Source organism: Geotrypetes seraphini, chromosome 5, assembly GCF_902459505.1.
Source record: "Geotrypetes seraphini chromosome 5, aGeoSer1.1, whole genome shotgun sequence".
NCBI classification, from domain to species: domain Eukaryota; kingdom Metazoa; phylum Chordata; class Amphibia; order Gymnophiona; family Dermophiidae; genus Geotrypetes; species Geotrypetes seraphini.
Window position 1 is genome coordinate 250,331,438 of NC_047088.1, and position 23,292 is coordinate 250,354,729.

Below are 23,292 nucleotides of genomic sequence, written 5' to 3' on the forward strand. Positions count from 1 at the left end.
CTAGATGGGAGCTTCCCATCCTCCACAGACTCCCAAATGGATGCCTCCTCAGAGCCAATAGAGGATGCCGCAGAAGAAGCGGACTGAGATATGTCTCCGCCCATCTCTGGAAGAACAGCCTGGATTGCTTTGGTGCAAGGACATAAAAGAGCGCCCCGAAGGGCTAAGCAGAGGTGGACGACCCAGCCTGCGTCTGCTTCAGCAGAAAAGCTTTGTGCAACACCAGGACAAATTCAGGAGAGAACATTGACCCCTGCAGGGAATCCTCAGCCCAACACGGAAAAAGAACGAATACCTGAAAGCCCTACAGACATAGATGGTTGAGCAACTGCTTCCCCACAGGGGCCCAAAATGGATGAATCTCCAGAAGCTCCCCTTCCCCCGAACCTGAGGGCAGTGATGCTGGCTGCTGCTGCAGGTAGTCCACAGCCATGGACTCACCCATCTTCTCCTTCCGCACCTTCCCTATCTTACAGGGGCACTACCCTGAGGCTTCCCACCGAGCCTTGCATCGAGTGCAGGACTTCATCGACTCCGCCAGAGCTGACTTGACTAGGCTGCAAGGCGCTGGTTGTCAGGAAAACTCCTGTGTCTTCTAGCATTTTAAAGGGAATCCCGTACTTGAGCTGCAATGTCACACTGACAGAGGCTCAGTCAATTGAGGATCTCCTTCCTTTGATGACTCGGAGAACCCTCCAACCGCCGCAGAGTCCCTGAGTTGCTAAGCTGCAACAGCCTTGGCTTCGATGAAAGGGGAAACTCTGTCAACCGTTCAGGGAAATTCTCTGACTGCTGGTCAGGGAATCCCTAAAGGCAGCCACTAGATGAAACTGCTGCTGCGTAGCAGTAATAGGCCCTTCGATCGCCAGACTAGGGAATCCCTCCCACTGCCAGCTGGGTGGCCTGAATGCCCATACAGTCTGCGCTGCAGCAGGGCTCACCACAGACTCCTCCCACAGGTTTATCTCCAAGCTCTGACTACTTGCCCAGAACAGCTCTAACTCCATTTCTCCTTGTTTGTTCTGGTTTTAATTTTTTTTAAGAAGCGACAGCAGAGTTTTAAGGAGGGAGGGGCTCCTGGGCAGGTCAGGAGGCATAGGATGACACCACCAAACACATGGGCCTAATCCCAAGAGCTAAACTGAGTGCCAGTTCACCAACTGGACCAGGAGAGGCCTATCTAGAGCACAGAGGTGAAGCTATGTCCTTCCACCTGCTTGGAGATAGAAAATATAGAGGAGCTGAGGGTTGGCTAGGTCCCTATATATCTCTCAGCTCTTCATGTGTGTTCTAACTGCTGGGCGATGGACATAAGTATCTCACTGGTCTGGAATAGTGGGATGGACACTATGGAAATGTCTATTTTTTAAAAAAAATAGAATATTAGTGTAACCACTTAAACTCACACTTTTGCCAGTGATAAAGCTGCAGATACATGCTTATGCTTACAGCAGGGGTGTTCCACCTGTAGCCCAAGGGCCACATGCGGCCCCGTGAAGTATTTTGGGCGGCCCCGGTCGAGGGCGATGCAGTGTTTTCCTCTGCTGCCCCCCGGGTGTTTACTGTCTTGCCGGCTCCTTCCTCTGTCTTGCTGCAGCTTTTGCGTGGCCCCAGAAACATTTTTTTCGGTCAATGCGGCCCAGGGAAGCCAAAAGGTTGGACACCCCTGGCTTACAGTAATCTGCAAGACTGAGCTCCACCCGTGTACATGTACCCCCCTTGAAAATATGCTCTATTTACAGAATAGTGCTTATGTGGCATTCTATCAATTATGCACACATACGTACATGTATAAATGCCAAAACAGCCTGTAAATGCTAATGCCTGTTACTTAATTACCCTCTCAGTGCCATTTCATAATGAAGGGTAAAAAAGGTATACATAAAAGACATAACACATTCAAGTACACACCCAGTCATAAAATAAATGGGTACTTGAATAAAACTAAGCCTCAGATTACATGGCTTTTGGGACCTGGTGTATGGATTACTGCAGTGATACCCAAACATTTTACTATGGCAGAACCACTGAAATATGTTTTCATACAATGAGCCCTCAATTTATGTAAAAATTATGTTCATACAAATTCTATTCTAATTTTTTGAGTAACTCGCTGAAGAGTTGAAGGAACCTAGTTTGATTGGATTACTGGTTAGTGCTGCAGATTAGCTTGAGAGATGGTCATAAGTAGTACCCCTCTTTTAGAGAATGACACAGGGACCGTTTACCGCGGTAAACCGTGGTCACTGCAATAAATCCGCAGTAATGAGGACATTTGCAACTGGTTTACCACAAGAATGGAGACAAGACCTTTCACCGCCCCGTGGAAGCGGTGAAAAGTCTTGCTCCTGTGGTAAAAAAATTGCACCCGTGTCATCTCCTCCCCAGCTCCTCTTAGGCCTATTATAATTTCAGGAGCCAGCCATGCCATGATGAAGACGGAAGGAACCCAAAACCAAAGCCTGAAACCAGTGTGATTTGAAGAATAAAATTACCAGACAACAAAAGGTCAAAAAATTATTTTATATTTTGTGATTAGAATATTTCAGATTTGAAATATGTATGCTGCTAGAGCTGATATTAGACATAACTGGGAAATGCAAAGCCCAGGCTGTGCTTCTTTAGCTTCCAGCTGGCTTAGGGCTCTCTCTCTTACCAGGGAGCAGTTGACCTCCCCTAACACTATTCCTGCCATGAGTGACTGAAGTATTCTGTTAGCTTGATTTTTCTATGTAGCATTCTGTAATAATTTGGTTTGTTCAGTTTTCACAATAGCGGAGAGGATATTTATGAAAGGGAGGGGAGACAGGGGTTTGGTTGATCCTTGCTCTGTATTATTTGTCTTTACAAAATGACAACTGTACAGAATAGTCTCTTTTTACACTTTAATTAAATAAGTTCAGTATAAAATCATAACTATTCAAGTCTTGTGCGGGTGGGATCTGACAATTTGTGAGGATGGGGACCGAGCTTGCGGGAACGGAGCAGGGACGGGGACTGAGCTCGCAGGGACGGTGACTGAGCTTGCTGGGACGGGGCAGGGATGGGGATGAGCTCATGGGCACGGGGCGGGAACGGTGATAAATTTTTCCCCCGTGTCATTCTCTACCCTCTTTACACTTCATTTTCCTCTGCTAGTTCTTTTCTCACCTTCTCATCTGCACTCTGCTGAGATACAGTTATTTTATAAACTGTGTGGCCCTTCCTTGTAGCTTCCAAAATTTAAGTACACTCAGTTAGATGGTCACATCTTCTACCCAGCCTATATAAAATTATCATGTTCCTCTTCCCTTTAAAAAGGGTCCATAGAAGAGCAACTAAAATGGTTAAGGGGCTAGAGGAGTTGTAGTACAGTGAGAGATTGGAGAAACTGGGCCTCTTCTCCCTTGAAAAGAGGAAACATGATCGAAACATTCAAAATACTGAAGGGAAAAGACTTAGTAGATAAAGACAGACTGTTCACACTCTCCAAGGTTTCAAGACAAAGTTGGACAAGTTCTTGCTAAACTGGTGAGATTGGACTCATTTGGAGCACTGGTCTTGACCTAGGTGCTGCTGCGTGAGCGGACCCAGCAGGGGCAATTCTTATGTTATTATGTTATTTTGCTTTTTTTTGTTCTCTCAGCTATTTTACTGTGCAATAGACTGGAGTTGTATTCTTTCATCAAGCTACATTATACAGTCTATTGACTTTTGCTAATTGCCTACTAATGGGAGAAAATAGTAAAACTGCTTGAGTTTCATAAACTGTTATCACAGTGCAGTAAATGAGACTGTAAAAAAATATTCTAACAAGTACATTGAACAAATCTGATCTACAAAAGCAAGAACAAAAGCACTTAGAGAAACCCAAAGGGTTTTGCTTCTAAAATGAAAAATCACCCATCGGATATTGTCGGGTAGACTGCAGAGGGTCAGAGTGAGGAGCCAATATTCTGACTGGCGGGGAGTCACGAGCGGTGTGCCACAGGGATCGGTGCTGGGGCCGTTACTCTTCAACATATTTATCAATGACCTGGAAAAGGAGGCAAAGTGCGAGGTTATAAAATTTGCAGACGATACCAAACTGTGCGGCAGAGTTAGGTCCAGGGAGGAGTGTGAGGACCTGCAAAGGGACCTGGACAAGCTGGAAGACTGGGCAAACAAATGGCAAATGCGCTTTAACGTGGAAAAATGCAAGGTCATGCATATAGGGAAAAAGAATCCGTTGTTCAACTACAAATTGGGGGGGGGGGGGGGCATTGTTGGGAGACAGCAGACTTGAGAGAGACTTGGGTGTGCTGGTGGATGCATCACTGAAGCCATCTGCACAGTGCGCAGCAGCCTCGAAAAAAGCCAACAGGATGCTGGGCATCATAAAGAGGGGCATAACAACCAGGACGCGGGAAGTCATCATGCCATTGTATCGAGCGATGGTGCGTCCACATCTGGAATACTGCGTTCAGTATTGGTCGCCGCACCTCAAGAAGGACATGGCGGTACTTGAGAGAGTCCAAAGGAGAGCAACGAAACTGGTAAAAGGGCTGGAACACTGCCCATACGCCGAGAGGTTGGATAGGCTGGGGCTCTTCTCTCTGGAAAAAAGGAGGCTCAGGGGAGATATAATAGAGACCTTCAAGATCATGAGGGGCATAGAGAGGGTGGATAGGGACAGATTCTTCAGACTGAAGGGGACAACAAGTATGAGGGGGCATTCGGAGAAACTGAAGGGAGATAGGTTCAAAACAAATGCAAGGAAGTTTTTTTTCACCCAAAGGGTCGTGGATACTTGGAATGCGCTACCGGAGGAAGTGATTAGGCAGAGTACGGTACAGGGATTCAAACAGGGATTGGACGGATTCCTGAGGGATAAAGGGATCGTGGGATACTGAGGGAGTAGCTGGGATGTAAAACAAGTACAGAAAGCTAACCAGGTAATAAGTATAGAAACCCAACCAGGTCGTGCATGTGCAAGACCGGAGGGTTAGGACTTCGATGGGAAGATAGGACTTCAATGAGAAACCAAGGTGGCAAGGGAGCCCCTTCTGGTGATTCAGACAGGTCGTGATCTGTTTGGGCCGCCGCAGAAGCGGACTGCTGGGCAGGATGGACCTATGGTCTGACCCGGCGGAGGCACTGCTTATGTTCTTATGTTCATTCATTCATTCATTCAATTTTTTAGCCCATCTTCCCAAATGAGCCCAGAACGGGTTACAAGTTAACATACATAATATAAGTTAGCGAAAGAAAGTTTGAGTAAAGACTTCTAATAGTGATAAGTGAAAAGATAGTTTGAGAGACACTTCTGTACTCATCCTAGACCAGGGGTGTCAATGTCTCTCCTCGAGGGCCGCAATCCAGTCGGGTTTTCAGGATTTCCCCAATGAATATGCATGAGATCTATTTGCATGCACTGCTTTCATTGTATGCTAATAGATCTCATGCATATTCATTGGGGAAATCCTGAAAACCCAACTGGATTGCAGCCCTCGAGGAGGGACTGACACCCCTGTCCTAGACAAAGCCAGAAACTTATTGCAAACAAGTGAATCTAAGCACCTGTGAATTTGCTTTTATACAAAACACAGACCTACTGTCCACTGAAAGGGTTCATAATCAACATTCTCAGGAATGTAAAGCCATTAAATCTGAGTGTTAGCATCTTCGGCCCAAGAAATTAAGTAAGAACTGTCACACGAATCTCATGGCATTCACACGGAAAAAGGTTTACTGCTAACAAACTAAACTAAACCTTAGCTTTATATACCGGGTCATCAATCAGAGGAAGCGTGACAAAACAGACTCAAAGATCAAAACCAGGTTCCAGATTGTTTCAAAGCAATTTTCTTCCCCCTTCCCCCCTACAGTCTGTCTTAGGGAACCAATTTTTAAATAATGTTTTCAAATGTCCATATTTTTAGGGCAAAACATCCTATAATCTAAAACATTGTTCCTGTTTACTTTGTACAGCATTTACGGAACCTAGTACTCAACAAAAAAACAGCAAAGTTATATCCCTGCTATTGCGATTAGAGGTGGCTGAGCACTAGGACATGGCCCAAGTACTCACTCCCACCTCTCATCTCAATTGTGAAACAGATTCAGAAAAATATTATAAGAGAATACTGTCATATCATATTAAACACTGTCTGTTAATGACCCCTTAGAGCAGGGGTGTCAAAGTCCCTCCTCGAGGGCCGCAATCTAGTCGGGTTTTCAGGATTTCCCCAATGAATATGCATTGAAAGCAATGCATGCAAATAGATCTCATGCATATTCATTGAGGAAATCCTGAAAACCCGACTGGATTGCGGCCCTTGAGGAGGGACTTTGACACCCTTGCCATAGAGAAAAAATAATTTTGATGCAACTTTGTGGTATTTATTTTACCATTGTAAATCACCAAGCTTTGCTACATAAATAAATAAGGCGGCCAGAGACCGACACCAATCAGTAACAGCCCAATAAGCACAATTGCCTAAGTGACAGAACAGTAAACATTACTCTCAGTCAGTGGTTCTCAACCCTGTCCTAGGGGACCCCCCCCAGCCAGTTGGGTTTTCAAGATATCCCCAATGAATATGCATGAGAGAGATTTGCATACCTGTCACTTCCATTATATGCAAATCTCTCTCATGCCTATTCATTAGGGATATCTTGAAAACCTGACTGGCTGGGGAGTCCCCTAGGACAGGGTTGAGAACCACTGCTCTAGGTTACAACTGAAGAAACTTGGACCAGTCCCATGGTTTAGGACAGGGGTGTCAAACTCAATCACATAAGGGGTCGAAATCTGGGGAAAAAAAGGCTAAGTTGCGGTACTAATTTTTTTTTTTTTTAAATCTTTATTCATTTTCAAATTGAACAACAAATGCACAAAAATACATTATACAAGTAATTTCAATATAGCACTAAAATATCTAACACATAAAAATCTAGTAATGCAATAAAACCCCACCCAACCACCCACCCTTCATCTCATTTTCAACTGAAATAGAAATATACACATGTTATATAACATATTATAACATATCCTATAAAATAATTCCCAACTCCACCCTCCTAATTTTTTTTTTAAGATACTTAGGGGGTCCTTTTATTAAGGTACGCTAAACGATTTAGCGCACACTAAACGCGCACGTTTATAAAAGGATCCCTTAGTCTTAGTAGAAGTATAGGGTTCAACCTCTCCAACCCCACGTCAGCTCTTTGAAGCAAACAAAATAAATTAAAAAGACAAAGCTGTGCTGTTTCTGAAACACCATTATCAGGATTGTTAACTGAGCTGAGATAAGTGCATTATTTAATGTTGCATAATTATTCACTTACTTTGGGGTAAATGATGAAAAAACTTGTACTTAACTAATGGTGGGATTACATGAAATATGTCAAGCTTATTTAATATCATACCTCTTAACACTTTTATATTAAATATTTATATATCATTTTGTTTTGATTTTTGCCTGACTAAATTATAACTTCCTAAGAACACCAGCCCCAAAATACCTTTCCTCAGCTGCAAGTCTGCTTTGGACATGACTCTGCAGATTCATGCCGCATCATCTGTAGGTTCACGCAGCCTGCAGAGGATCGCTGGTCAGCAGTAGCGATTCTAGCAGGCCGCTGTAGCCTCAGCTGCACATTCCCTCTGATGCAGTCCTGTACATCAGAGGAGGGGAGGGAACATGCAGCTGAGGCTACTGCCGACCAGCGATCCTCTGCAGGCCGCTTGAACCTACAGATGATGCGGCATGAATCTACAAATGAAGCGGCGCTTGTACCGGTGGGCCAGCTTTAGGGGAAATTGGAAATTGTCTGGTGGGCCAAATTTCAGTGCCCCGCGGGCCAGATTTGGTCTGCAGGCCAGAGTTTGACATGTCTGGTTTAGGAAGTTGATTATAGCCTTAAAAGAGCAGGAAAAATATAAAATCATCCCCATTTTATGGTCACAAACTTGCCTCATTTTTATTTCTGTATTCTATACTACTAGTCAGACATCGCTTTGGACTGTAAGACACAAAGAGCTGTAGTATAAGTACCTTAGCAGCTTGCAAATGCTACTCCTGTAGCTGAGTCTTCGGCTGGCTGCTGCCACACTGGGTGGGACTGGAGGGCGAGCAGGGAAGTAGGCCAGGGCTGCCGTAAATACCAGAGAGACTATGCCAAACTCTAGGAAATAAGACAGTTGGGAATGGATTTTATTTAAAAAAAGGTTATAAAAGAACTGTTATATAAAAAAAAATAAAAATAAAGCAACTGTCTCCACAAAGGAAGATGCCCTTTAAACAGAGATCCTATTAATAAAAATTTCCATCTTTCATCATGCTCCAAAGTTGAGGGGGGGTCTTAGAATTACACAAATAAACTCTAGCAGGCTGCAAATTTGTAAGTGCGTTCCTCCTCAAAATAATTCCTCTCTATAGTGAGATACATTTCCTGTTGGGGGGTAGGAAAGAGGATGGGATGCAGTGATGTGAGCGTAGGCCTCTACTGGAAAGATCCATGCCAGCGCAGAGCACTTTTGGAACGGCGAAGGAAGAGATAGTGTGACAGTGGCCATATGAGGAAGGGAAGGGAGAGAAAGCTGAAGCTGTGATTTGGCTCATGTAATGGTTACTCTGACTTCTAAGTTTCAAATAATTCATAAATTTTGAAACCTATACACAAGTGTCTACCTCAACAGACATACATATATGTATGAGACAAAGAGCCAGAATCAGATCGTCTACGAATGATTTAGCTATGGGAGAAAGATGGCCCCTCTTCTGTCTGTGCTGTGGTCCCAAGGCATGTGGCTCTGCTCGCCAGCCAGTCAGGGTCAGCTGGGTATCCCTGACCAACTGAGGCTCCTAGTGTATGGAGGAACATACATCCACAGCCAGAAAAGGGGATATATATATATATATATATATATATATATATATATACACACACACTTGGAACAGGAATCTCATCTATCTTTGTCCTCCTGAAAACTGTTCCTCCTACTTCACCTTTGAAAAGCACTTCTCAGCACAGCTACTTGCTAGCTTGTTCACGCAGCATCTAAGAACTTGTTAGCCATCAGACACAGGAGGTAAACAGGGGTGTGCTCATATTTCTTATAGGTAAGGCTTCTGGCTTTTCAGCTTTCTATTCATCACAGCACAGTACGTGCACTGAAGGCTCTGATGCACATCCAACAAGCTGCAAAAACCTGTCGCTTCTCTCTCTTCAATATCATCAAAATTCGCCCCTTCCTCTTTGAGCATACTACCCGGACTCTTGTCCAAGCTCTCATAACCTCACACTTAGATTAATGCAATCTACTTCTAACAGGTATCCCGCAGTGTCACCTCTCTCTCTTGCAATCTGTGCAAAACTCTGCTGCACGACTCATCTTCTTCCAACCTCGCTAAGCTCATGTCACCCCTCTCCTTAAGTTACTTCACCGGCTCCCGATCTGCAATCGCATATAGTTCAAGATCTTATTGCTGACCTACAAGTGTGTTCATTTTGCTGCCCCTCGCTTCTCTCTCCTTATATGCCTCCCAGAGAACTCTATTCCTCAGATAAGTCGCTCTTACCCTTCTCTTCAACTGCCAATTCTAGCTGCCCCCTATGCCTGGAATAAATTACCCAAGTTTGTCCATCAAGCCACTTCTCTTCTTTTGTTTAAAAGCAGACTGAAAACCCACCTTTTTGATATAGCCTTCAATCCTTAACCCTACTTCTCTGCCCTCCAATCCAGCCAGCTGATTAACCGTTCCCCTCAACTGTATCCAGGCTGTTTACATTGTAAGCTCTTGCGAAAAGGGACTGTTTCTTCTTCTTTGTGACTCTGTGCAGCGCTGTGTGCATCTGGTAGCGCTATAGAAATAATTAATAGTAGTAGATGGGTCTTGCAAAGCCTCACACATTAGTTAAGTTTCACATGGGGGTATTTCTGAATGTACTTGCTCTGGTTACTGGACCAGGACCCACACACCACAGTTCCATCAAGAGGCCCTGAATTCATACACAAAACGTCACTCTTAAGTGGAGTTGAGAAGATAAAGAGAAGAGACTCGAGGACTTAGATATCTATATCCTAAAGAAGGGATACGAGAGATATGATACAGCTGTTTAACTGTTTGATAGTTATGAAGGAAAAAAAAGATGTAGACCTAGGGAACATGATATGAACATGGAAGCAGAATCAGAAAAGGTACCCTCCCAAAGGAGCTAGTGCAAATAAAAGTAGTGATTACATTCTAAAAGGCTAGGGAAAAATGCAAAGGATGCTTTAATGGTAAGATGAGAACCAGGCACAAAGTGGCATCTTAGCTCAAAACAGCAATGGAATGACATTTTTGGCACATCTAAGTTGACAGGGGGTACCTTCCGTTGAATTCCATCTTTAGTCTTGAATGAAAGTATTCAGAGTGGCCTACAGAATTAAGAGCCCTACCACATTACTAAATAGACCAGATGAACTATTTTGGCTTTCATTTGTCATCATCTACTGTGTTACTATGACTTGGGAATAGAACCTGGAACCTTGTCATCAATATACTGCACCTATCACTGTGCCAGGGCTGGCCTGATTAAATCTAACAGTCATCCACATAATGACAAAATTGCTTAAGGCTTTGGTCATAACCCATTTCCCTGAGGGCCACCAACAGGTCAAGTTTTTAAGATTTCCCTAATGAATATGCATGAGAGATCTGCATAGATACTACCTCCATTTTATTTGGTTAATTTCCCCCTTTAGTCATTCTTTATATGCCAGGTGTGAAGACCAACCTGTGTTACAAAGCAAATATTTAAACATCCAGTAGGGGTACTCAAGGACTGGAAGTGAAGTCCAAGTGCTTAGGGCAGTGGTTCTTAACCTTGTTGGAGGTACTGAACCCCACCAGTTTCATATGCGTGTTCACCGAACCCTTCTTTATTGGAAAAATAAAATATGATTTTTACAAATTCAAAACATAGGCATACAGTGAAGGAAAAAATAATATCAATTTTGAAAACAAAAAAGTTCTCCTATATTTCGAATAATAATGACATAATAATGAAATTTACTGCAAATCAGTGTGACTTCTGCTGTTGCCTCTCAGAGACCAGTTCAGAAATGCGCGGCTTTACCTTGGCAAGTGCCACTCTCATGTCATTTTCGCAACAAAGTCTGTTCCTTTTCTTCGTTTTTATGTCCAGCATCCTCGAAAAGGATTGCTCGCAAAGATATGTTGTAACAAACGGTATGAAAATTTCCAGAGCTTTCTTAGCAATAACAGGGTACATTACCAATTGTTGACACCAAAACGTTGAGAGCGTTGTTGTTCTGAAGAGTTGCTGTTGAACCTGGCTCTGCTGAATTTCAATGATTTCATCGAGGTATTCATCATTGACATCTGTAGTCTCAACACTGAATAACTGATAGATGATTGAACGTGACCGAAGCGCTATATGAGTCGGAGGTGTTTTGACCTCCGCTGAACCCGCGAGACTGACTCACCGAACCCCTGGGGTTCGGTCGAACCCAGGTTAAGAACCACTGGCTTAGGGCTTTCAAGAAACAAAGAGAGTTCACAGTGCAAGGCCAGCCGAAGGGAGACTGTAGGAGCTGTGCCTAGTCCTGAGCACATGGTAGCAGAGTTCTGAGCACATGACAGAACAGTGAGCGGAGAGTGTGCTAGCAGGAAGAAGCAGAGAGAGGAGCAGAGAAGGCGGTGCTAGCAGGGGAAGAGGTGAGAGCTAACTCCGCCCACCCCTGACATCACCAGCCAAACTCCCCCCATAAAAGGGGACGAGCCAACGGCACGCAGCCATTCGGCGCGCGGCGAGCAGCAAAGGCGCTCGCCTTAGCGAGAGCGCCTTTGCGAAGAGCCTTAAGAAGAGCCAAACTACATAAGACAACGATACCTTAGGGCAACAAGCGGACCTCTCAAACACACTATCCCTTCACCCTAATCGTACAGGCTCTCATACTAACTCACAGACAGCAACCCTCTCAGACATCTCAAACTCTCAGTCTCTCAGACACCCTTATCTTTCAAGCACTAGATACCCCAATCTTCCAACTCTCAGACACCCTAACTTTCAAAATCTCACACCTGCTCACAGACAGATTTTTCTAATTTTCCTAATTCTCTTCCTTACCGACAGGCAGACCTCAATTACAACTCAGCAATGGCAGGGAGGACAAGAAGCGCGAAGTCTACAATCAAGACCAGTATTCCAGTCGCTATGGGGATCCAGGAAGCGACCACAGACTGCGTGCAGAAGGAGGAAGACCCAGGACGGTGGACAGAGGTCTCTGTGCAGACCGAGATCATCCCCCAGCGCTACACTACAGTCTCTACACAGACAGAGGAGGCTGCGCAGCTGGATGGAGATCTCATGCAGGAACTAAGGAGCCTCAGGGAGGAGGTGATACGCCTGAGAAGCATCCGAGAGGACGAGGCCTACATCGACGGAGTCGTCCAGGAGCTGTCCCAAATCACCGAGCAGGCCCATGACAAGTCCATTCTCGAGACACCCAAATCATCAGCTTTGAAACCAACAATTGGGATACAGGAAATTGCTAGCGGCACTGACTCCTGGCAGCTGGTGACCTCCTCCACGGGCAAACATAGGAGACCCCCCCCCCTTTTTTTCAATCTCTTCATCTTCTCCTTCTTCTTACAAACAGGGCAGCTATACATCAACCCCTCAACTCGTCCTGCGGAACAGATTCCAGATTCTTCAGGAAGGAACTGCCGATGAGGAACAGGAGCAGGAACAGGAGCAGGCCCAACACCCAGCTCCATCTTCAGGGACAACTGACCGGCTCCCTCCAAAGAAGCGCAGAGTAATAGTCATCGGGGATTCCATTCTGAGGGGCACCGAGGGACCAATTTGCAGACCGGATATGCAATCTAGGGAGGTCTGCTGTCTGCCTGGAGCCAGGATACGAGATGTCACCGCCAGTCTGGATAGACTACTCACGCCCTGAGACCACTTTCCTATGCTTCTTGTCCACATAGGAACCAACGACACTGCCAGGAACACACCGGAGACCATCACCAGAGACTTTGGAGCACTGGGTGAGAGGCTGAAGCAGACAGGAGCGCAGGTGGTTTTCTCATCGATCCTCCCAGTTAGAGGCAAGGGAAGAGCCAGAGATGAACGTATCCTGAGGACGAACGAGTGGCTACAGGGATGGTGCCGGGATATGAACTTCGGATTCCTAAACCATGGGGAAGCGCTACAAGGACTTCAGGGACCAGACGGACTCCATCTGACCAGTAGGGGTAAGAACGTCTTCGGACACCAACTAGCCCGCCTGCTTCACAGGGCTTTAAACTAGGTAAGTCGGGGGAGGGTACCCATTCACATATTAGTGCAGAAAGGAATTATCCTGATGAGGTGAGTCGAAACTCCGCTTCCATGTCCAAGGTAAGTACCCACATTGCAAACAGTTCTTTGGGAGTCACACCGACTCGGGTAGGATACGCCTCACAGGGACTTAGCAAACACAAGATATGGAGGGCCATGTATGTCAATGCACACAGTTTAGGTAACAAAATTCTAGAATTGGAGGCTGAAATAAGGAATGCCGACCTAGATGTGGTGGCAATATCTGAAACTTGGTTCACGGACTCACATGGGTGGGATATGGCTATACCGGGCTACAATCTACTTCGTCAGGACAGAGAGGGCAGGTTAGGAGGGGGGGTAGCTCTATACATTAAAGAGGACATCAAAACCACCAGGATCACAGATGTCAAATACACCGGGGAGTCCCTCTGGGTAAACCTGGCAAGAGGCAGAGAAAAATGCCTTTATCTAGGTGTGGTTTACAGACCCCCAAGACAACTGGAAGACATGGACGCAGAATTAATTGAAGACATAGAGAATATCATTCTACGAGGAGAAGCTGTACTGCTAGGGGACTTCAATATGCCTGATGCAGACTGGAACTCATTTTCAGCGACAACCAGCGGTAGCAGGAGGCTCTTAACCTCCATAAAGGGAGCACGTCTCAAACAAATGGTAACGGAGCCCACTAGGGCCCAGGCGATCCTCGACCTGGTACTCACCAACGGGGAAAGCGTTTCAGAGGTCTCAGTAGGAGATACGCTAGCCTCCAGCGACCACAATATAGTATGGTTCAACCTTAGGAAAGGCTTCCCTAGATCAAACACGAAAACAAAGGTACTCAATTTCCGGGGCACAGACTTCGCACGCATGGGAGATTTCGTCCATCAGACGCTGCAGGACCAAGCGGACACCGATGATGTAGAAGCTAAGTGGTTAACACTGAAATCAACCATACATGAAGCAACTAGCCGCTTCATAAAATCAGTAAATAAACTACAAAGAAACAATAAACCCCAATGGTTCACCGCGGAGATCTCGCACCTCATTAAGGAGAAGAAAAAAGCATTTCTCTCCTACAAGCGCACGGAGAAAAGAGAGGCAAAAGTAGAATATAGGACCAGGTCTACAGCGGTCAAAATGGCAGTTAGGGAGGCAAAACTTCGAGTGGAAGAAATTCTGGCAAAAAACATTAAAAAGGGGGACAAATCCTTCTTCAGGTATATTAGTGACAGAAAAAGGAACACAGGCGGGATAGTACGCCTTAGAAGACCGGACGGAAGTTACGTGGAAGCAGATTCTGATAAGCCGAACTACTGAATGAATACTTCTGCTCAGTCTTCACCTGTGAGGCACCGGGACATGATCCCCAGTTGAAGGCAACACAAAGCACAGAAGACCCATTTCAGAATTTTGAGTTCACACCAGGTGAAGTTTACAGTGAACTGGCAAGACTCAAGGTGAACAAAGCCATGGGACCAGACAATTTGCACCCAAGAATGCTCAGAGAATTGAGCGATGTCCTGGCGAAACCGTTGGCTGAGCTATTCAATCTCTCCCTAAGTAAGGGGAAAGTTCCCCTGGACTGGAAATTAGCTAATGTCGTTCCTCTGCATAAAAAGGGTTGCAGGGCAGAGGCTGCGAATTATAGACCGGTGAGTCTCACATCAATAGTGTGCAAACTCATGGAAACAATAATTAAAAGCAAATTGGACACGATCTTGAATGAAGGGAATCTTCGGGATCCCAGTCAGCATGGATTCACCAAGGGTAGGTCCTGCCAATCCAATCTCATCAGCTTCTTTGACTGGGTAACAAGAAAGTTGGACTTGGGAGAGTCTTTGGACGTCGTGTACCTGGACTTCAGGAAAGCTTTTGAAAGTGTCCCACACCGCAGGCTGCTAAGCAAGATGGAATCGATGGGGTTAGGAGAGACACTAACTGCATGGGTCAATGATTGGCTGAGTGGCAGACTTCAGAGGGTGGTGGTTAATGGTACCCTCTCTAAAACATCGGAGGTGACCAGTGGAGTGCCGCAGGGCTCGGTCCTGGGTCCACTCCTTTTCAACATATTCATAGGGGATCTGACTCAAGGGCTTCAAGGTAAAATAACACTATTCGCCGATGACGCCAAACTATGTAATATAGTAAGTGAATGCAGTTTACAGAATTATATGGCGCAGGACCTGCTTACATTGGAAAGTTGGTCCTCAACCTGGCAGCTAGGCTTCAATGCTAAGAAATGTAAGGTCATGCACCTCGGAAGCGGAAATCCATGCAGGACGTACTTCTTGAACGGAGAAACTTTAACTAGGACTTCAGCAGAACGAGATTTAGGAGTAATCATCAGTGCAGACATGAAAACTGCCAATCAAGTGGAGAAGGCTTCATCTAAGGCAAGGCAGATATTGGGTTGTATCAATAGAAGTTTCGTCAGCCGAAAGCCTGAAGTCATAATGCCGTTGTACAGGGCCATGGTGAGACCTCATCTGGAGTACTGTGTGCAATTCTGGAGGCCACATTACAGTAAAGATGTGCGCAGAATTGAATCGGTTCAACGGACAGCCACCAGGATGATCTCGGGGCTCAAGGGTCTCTCGTACGAAGAGAGACTGAACAAATTGCAGCTCTACACTCTTGAGGAACGTAGGAAGAGGGGAGACATGATCGAAACATTTAAGTACCTCACGGGACGTGTCGAAGTGGAAGATGATATTTTCTTTCTCAAGGGACCCTCGGCCACAAGAGGGCACCCGCTCAAACTCAGGGGCGGAAAATTTCATGGCGACACCAGAAAGTATTTCTTCACAGAGAGAGTGGTTGATTATTGGAACAAGCTTCCAGTGCAGGTGATTGAGGCAGACAGCGTGCCAGACTTTAATAATAAATGGGATACCCATGTGGGATCCCTACGAGGGTCAAGAAAAGGAAATTGGGTCATTAGGGCATAGACAGGGGGTGGGTAAGCAGAGTGGGTAGACTTGATGGGCTGTAGCCCTTTTCTGCCGTTATCTTCTATGTTTCTATGTTAAACATCTCCCACATCCTCCTTACAGTCCAGATCTGGTGCCTAGCGATTATCACATCTTTGGTCCACGTGAGCGGACTGCCGGGCATGATGGACCTCTGGTCTGACCCGACAGGGGCAATACTTATCTTATGTTATGTTATGTTAACATCCAAGCGGCTTTTTTTTTAGGGCCAAAACCTGGGCATCTCAGGCCTCTGAATCTTTTTTAATACACATGATAGGTAAAAACACTTCTATATCCATTTTGCTCATTATTGTGTTTAGATTTGTTTCTGAAGCCACCAAGTTCTTTAACTGGAAAATAGAAAAAGCAGAGTACACTGCCTTAACAAAGAACAGATTTTAAAAACAGATCTATCTCCAGAGCTAGACAGGGAGGATACAATAACAAAATGGAGGGAGTTATCTGCTAAATGTTAATAGCCTACAAGGATCCGAGTGATGCTCTCAATGGAAGAATTCACACCTTTTGACTACTTTATGAAATCTCATTTGCAATTTATCTTTTGTAGTCTGAACCTTCTCTTAGCTGAGGGCAAGTAATGAAACTATAATGCTCATGGTTAATAGCTAAGACCTATTATTACTAGGAAAATTCTAAAACCAATTTTCCAGATTCTGTTAACACATTTGCAGAAATATACGCATAGCTGGACAATAACTGGTTAGTATCCATACATTTTTATTTAGAAATAAGGGTTATAGGGTAGGTGATACAAGACTAACTCAGTGTAAATGCGTAGCTTCAAAAAGCTATGCTCCCTCTATCACAGTGGTCTCAAACTCGTGGCCCAGGGGCCACATGCAGCCCGCCAGGTACTATTTTGAGGCCCTCGGTATGTTTATCATAATCACAAAAATAAAATAAAACTGTTTCTTGATCATATGTCTCTTTAGCTATAAATTACAATATTATTATTAAGACTTAGCCAAAAGGAAAGATTTAGAAACTATAAAGAGTTCTACCTCGTGCAAAATTATCATTTGTTTAATAAGACATTAACTATTTTTTCTGAGGCCCTCCAAGGACCTACAAATCCAAAATGTGGCCCTGCAAAAGGGTTGAGTTTGAGACCACTGCTCTATCAGGTCAATGAAGAGAGCAAATACATTAGGTTTTATTTAAATATTAGAATCAGTCATGGGGTAGATATTGTGAATGTGTAACACATGCCATTATAAAAATTTTTTTTAAAAAGCCCCAATAGCTGAGTGGTAAGGAGGCTTCTTTGGGGCCATTCCGCTGTTCAAGCTTTCCCAAACTGGCTCTGTGCATGTATTGCTCTCAGAGCGACTGATAGGACAGGATTACGGCGAACCTCCTAACAAATCATTTGCATGGAAACTTGTTGGAACATCGACCGCTGTTCCAAAATTGCCCTCTCCCCACACACACACAAAAAAAAATCAGCCAACAGCAACTCATAAGGTCTTAGCAACCGTGTTTAGTGCATTAGCCCTTTATCCCTTTAAAAGATTGCAGTTCTGGATAGTAATTGCACGGGTGATGGGACATTGAAACTGGGAACACACTTTCCCGAACAGTGCATTCGTTTTCCTTACTAGGGCACCATGCAATCGGTTCATAGTCATTCGCGCGTGGGATTTCAGCGCGCCGACATTGCAGCGCGGACAAATCGGCGCAAGACCCCAACGCGTCGCCTAAAAAGTTACTTTAAAGAGCTCCGACGCGGGGTGTAAGTGGGGAACCCCCTCCCAGTTTACTTCATACTCTTTGTGCTGGCGATGGGGGGGGGGGTTGGAACCCTCCATTATAGAGTAAACTTAACTTTTTCCCGATTTTTAGGAAAAAGTTAAGTTTTCTCTATAATGTGGGGGGTTGCCACCCTCCCCCCCAATGGCAGCGCGAAGAGTATGAAGTAAAGTAGGGGGTTCCCCACTTACACCCCGCGTCGGAGCTCTTTAAAAGTAACTTTTTAGGCGACGCGCTGGGGTCTTGCGCCGATTTGTCTGCGTTGCAACGTTGGCGCGTTGAAGTCCCACGCGCGAATGACTATGAACCGATTGCATGGTGCCCTAGTAAGGAAAACGAATGCACTGTTTGGGAAAGTGTGTTCCCAGTACCAATGTCAGGTTTACTAAAACGATGGCACTTATCACAATTTAGCGACACACATAGGAAAATGCCTACATTAAAACTATGCACTGGCACACCAGTTTAACATGGCTCATAAAAAGGCTACAGTCTAAAATATCTGTTAGGACCAAAGACAATCAAATACCAGAGGAAATCTCAATGATTTACATTAATAAAATAAAGTTCACAATACCTGCATACATTACAGCCTCTATATGATCCCTGATAAAGCCAATATGCCTAGGAGATGCTGGCCAAAGTGCTGTTTCATTAGGAGCTGGAACCACCAGGGGCCCAACCAGAAACGCACATGCTGCACCGAGGTAATTAAGCATTGATGCAATAGCTGTTGCTGTGGCACGTTCATCTGGAGAAAACCAAGTAGTAGAAAGGTATGGAGCAGCATTCATCACAGTTGGACCACCCAATCCATTTAATAGCTGTCCTGCATGGATAAGCCTGGGAAGACAAGAATTGATTGGTAAATGCAACAACATTCTGTTTCAAAGGTTCAAGTTTTATTAAAATGTTGATGTATCGCAATATCATTAATTCAAAGCGATTTACAATTTAAAACAGGGTCTTAATTATTAACTAAAACCAACACAAACGGACCTGACGTACCAATACATAAGGGTACGTAGGGAGAACTACAATAAGTATAGTAAAGGATGCATACAAGGAAAATATAAACGGAGGGTAAGAAATATTAAAAGTATTGATAAAAGTATAATAGAAAGTTAAGAATTTTTTTTAAATTCCATTTCTCAGAGCCTAAGACAGAGGACTAATGAGTTAAGCAACAAATGGGATCAATAGAGACTCCAGTAACTAGGTCTCAAAGCATCCTTGTACAACCAGCATTTTAACAGTCCTTTAAATTTACTTAGTGATTTTTCTTCCTTAATAAATGATGGTAAGGAATTCCATATTCTGGGCGCTGTAACTGCAAAGATCGTATCTTGTCTTGTATTTATTATATTAAGTGATAGAATTACTAGAAGGTTTTTGTCCTCTGATCTCAAACTTCTAGTAGGAATATATGGAATAATGTACCTTTCTAAAAATGATGGAGCTTTGGTTGTTAATATGTTGAGTGTTAATATTGCTATTTTGTAGGAGATTCTGTGAACAATTGGAAGCCAATGAGCTTCTTTAAGAAGACGTGTCAGATGATCAAATTTTTTCCTATTCATTATAATCTTAATTGTGGTGTTTTGAATTAGTTATAGTCGACGTATTTCTTTAAGAGCTTTTCCTTTATAGAGAGTTGCAATAGTCTAACTTTGAAACATTGATAAATATAAATTTTAGCAAAATATTTTGCTTTATAACACAAGGCAATAGTCACAACAACAACTTTCAAATAATGACTACAGGAGAAATTAACCAAAAACATCAGAATGGCAAATAGCCAGTATTTTAGGCAACTATTGTACTGAAAGATGCAACATTTCCAGTCATAACTGGCAATTAAAATCATAACTAGCAAGCCAAGCACTGAAGAACATTAGATCATATGTGGAAGCATGAAACTTTTCTCAAATGATCCTATCTGCACACGCCCCACTTATTAGAATATGCATGGCTCTTCCTGATCAAAACGTGGGAAATGCCATTGCCATGGGGGACGGGAAGAGAACGTGCAAGCAAATAGGTTAAGCAAACAGAACGAGGGCAAAGTATGGCACAGCAAAAAGTCTGATGCCCTGTATCACTGTATGGAGCAGCTCTTTTTCTCTCCATTTTCTTTCTCCCCCTCCCCTCTTACAGTCGCCTTGAGCCTATATAGGTATAAGCGATGCACAAATAGAAGATTAGATTAGAATATGTTACAGCATAGAGGAGAGAGAGAAAGAACAGCAGGCCGGAGATAGCTAAAAAGGGGCAACGAAGGGAAAGAAGCTAGAAAGGGGCACAAAAGGGGAGGTAAGTGGCAGAGGAGATAAAGGAGAAGGAAAGTTTAGGAGAAACGGGAAGCATGGCACTTATACTGCTTTATAGCTACTGCTGTATAGAGTACAGATTTTTCAAGGTTTCTAATTCTTAATTATTCAGAAATATTTTTAAGTTTTTAGGTTCATAGTTTCTATACAGCACAGTTACTTACCGTGACAGTTGTTATCCCAGGACAAGCAGGCAGCATATTCTCAACATGTGGGTGACATCATCCACGGAGCCCCGAAATGGACAGCCTCGCAAGCAGACTTGCTTGAAGAATTTTCAGAAAGTTTGCGAGTGCTGCACCGCGCATGCGCGAGTGCCTTCCTGCCGAACGTAGGTCGCGCGTCTCCTCTGAGGTACCCCAATTCAGATAACTAGCTAAGAAGCCAACCAGGGGAGGTGGGTGGGTTGTGAGAATATCAGCCTGCTGTCCCTGGATAACAACTGTTACAGTAAGTAACTGTGGTTTATCCCAGGACAAGCAGGCAGCATATTCTCAATATGTGGGTGACTTCCAAGCTAACCAGAATGGGATGGTGGGAGAGTTGGCAAATAAGGAGAATAAATGTTGTAAAACTGCCTGGCCAAAATGGCCATCCCGTCTGGAGAAAATATCCAGACAATAATGAGAGGTGAATGTATGAACCGAGGACCAAGTGGCAGCTTTGCAGATTTCCTCAATAGGAGTTGATCTGAGGAAAGCTACAGACGCCGCCATAGCTCTAACGCTATGGTCCGTGTCTCGACCCTGCAGAGGGAGACCAGCCTGAGCATAGCAGAAAGAGATGCAAGCAGCCATCTATTGGAGATGGTTCGCTTGGAAACCAGATGCCCCAACTTATTAGGCTTGAAGGAGAAAAAAAGTTGAGGAGCAGTTCTGTGAGGTTGAGCGCATTGCAAGTAGAAAGCCAAAGCACAGTTTACAGTACAGAGTATGAAGAGCAGTTTCTCCAGGATGAGAATGAGGCTTTGGGAAAAACACTGGAAGTACAATGGACTGATTGAGATGAAATTCTGAAACCACTTTAGGTAAGAATTTAGGATGAGTACGGAGAACTACCTTGTCATGATGGAATACTGTGAAAGGTGGATCTGCCACTAAAGCTTGTAGCTCACTGACCCATCTAGCAGAGGTAAGCGCAATGAGAAAAACTATTTTCCAAGTGAGATATTTGAGATGAGCCAAAGCCATTGGTTCAAAGGGAGGCTTCATCAATTGAGCAAGAACAACATTGAAATCCCAAACCACTGGAGGCGGCTTGAGAGGTGGTTTGACATTGAAAAGTCTTTTCATAAATCTGGAAACCACAGGATGAGCAGACAGGGATTTCCCTTCGATAGACAGATGAAAAGCAGCAATGGCACTGAGGTGGACTCGAATGGATGTGGATTTGAGGCCAGATTGAGATAAGTGCAACAGGTAATCCAAAACCGAAGACAAGGAGGTAGATTGCGGCTCCTTGTGATTAATGGTACACCAAGCAGAGAATCTAGTCCATTTTTGGGTGTAACACTGCTAAGTGACAGGCTTCCTGGAAGCCTCTAGAATGTCCTGTACAGATTGAGAAAACTGTAGAGCGGCAGTTAGGTTGAGAGGTACCAAGCTGTTAGGTGTAGAGACTGCAGGTTAGGATGAAGCAGAGACCCTTGATTCTGTGTAAGCAGAGAGGGAAATACTGGTAGAAGCAGAGGCTCCCTGGTGCTGAGTTGAAGTAGAAGGGAGTACCATGGTTGTCTGGGCCACTGAGGAGCTATCAGAATCATAGTGGCATGCTCCTGCTTGAGTTTGATAAGAGTCTTGAGAATGAGAGGGAGGGGGGGGAAGCATAGAGAAACTGATTCACCCATTCCAGAAGAAAAGCATCTGCCTCGAGGCAGTGAGGAGAGTATATCTTGGAGCAGAACTGAGGCAGTTTGTTGTTATGGGGAGAGGGAAAGAGGTCTATCTGAGGAGTTCCCCACTGAGCAAAAACGTGATGAAGAGGCGAGGAATTGAGTGTCCATTCGTGAGGTTGCAGGAGATGACTCAATTTGTCCGCCAGACAATTTTTATTTCCTTGGATGTAGACAGCTTGCAGGAAGCTGCGAGCTGTCTACATCCAAGGAAATAAAAATTGCCCAATTCCAAAGATTCAGAGCTTCCTGGCAAAGAGGGAGAGATCCTGTTCCTCCCTGCTTGTTTACATAATACATAGAGATTTGATCGTCCGTTCGAATGAGGACTACCTTGTTATGGAGAAGATGCTGAAAAGCTTTCAGAGCATAGAAGATTGCTCTGAGTTCCAGATTGATATGACATCAACGATCTGCGTTGGACCAGTGACCTTGAATACGGAGACCATCTAGGCGAGCCCCCCAAGCGTATGTCGAGGAATCTGTCATGAGAATCTTCTGATGAGGGGGCATGTGAAATAGCAAACCTCTGGAAAGATTGGAAGAGAGCATCCACCAGTGGAGAGACTGTCTCAACAAAGGAGTCACTGTAATGTGTTGAGAGTGGTTCGCAAGCCTGCTGCCACTGAGATGCCAAGGTCCACTGAGGAATTCGGAGGTGAAGTCTGGCAAAAGGAGTCACATGAACTGTGAGGCCATGTGACCGAGAAGAACCATCATGTGTCTTGCCAAGATTGACGTGAGGGAAGATACTTGTTGAGAAAGGTGAACGAGAGCATCCTGACGTTGTTGAGGTAAGAATGCTCTCAGCTGAACAGTGTCCAGGATGGCTCCAATAAACTGTAGAGTTTGGGAGGGGCGGAGCTGGGACTTTGGAAAGTTGATCTCAAACACAAGACTTTGTAGAAACAAAATAGTCGCTACAATAACCTCTTTGCGAGTCGCTCTTTGGGTCACTACAATAACCTCTTGTTGTGATGAGGCTTTGATGAGCCAGTTGTCCAGATATGGAAAGACTTGAAGA

General features: G+C 44.5%; 1 protein-coding gene across 1 annotated transcript in view; it reads right to left on the reverse strand.

The window, feature by feature from the left end:
• Positions 1 to 23,292, reverse strand: part of SLC49A4 (solute carrier family 49 member 4) — a 138,440-nt gene that overhangs the window by 64,059 nt on the left and 51,089 nt on the right. Inside the window, exons 3-4 of the mRNA XM_033944637.1 lie at positions 18,625 to 18,890; positions 8,019 to 8,148 (exon numbers count right to left, since the gene is read on the reverse strand). Of these exons, the coding sequence (XP_033800528.1) occupies positions 8,019 to 8,148; positions 18,625 to 18,890 (396 nt within the window). The remainder of the gene's footprint in view (positions 1 to 8,018; positions 8,149 to 18,624; positions 18,891 to 23,292) is intronic.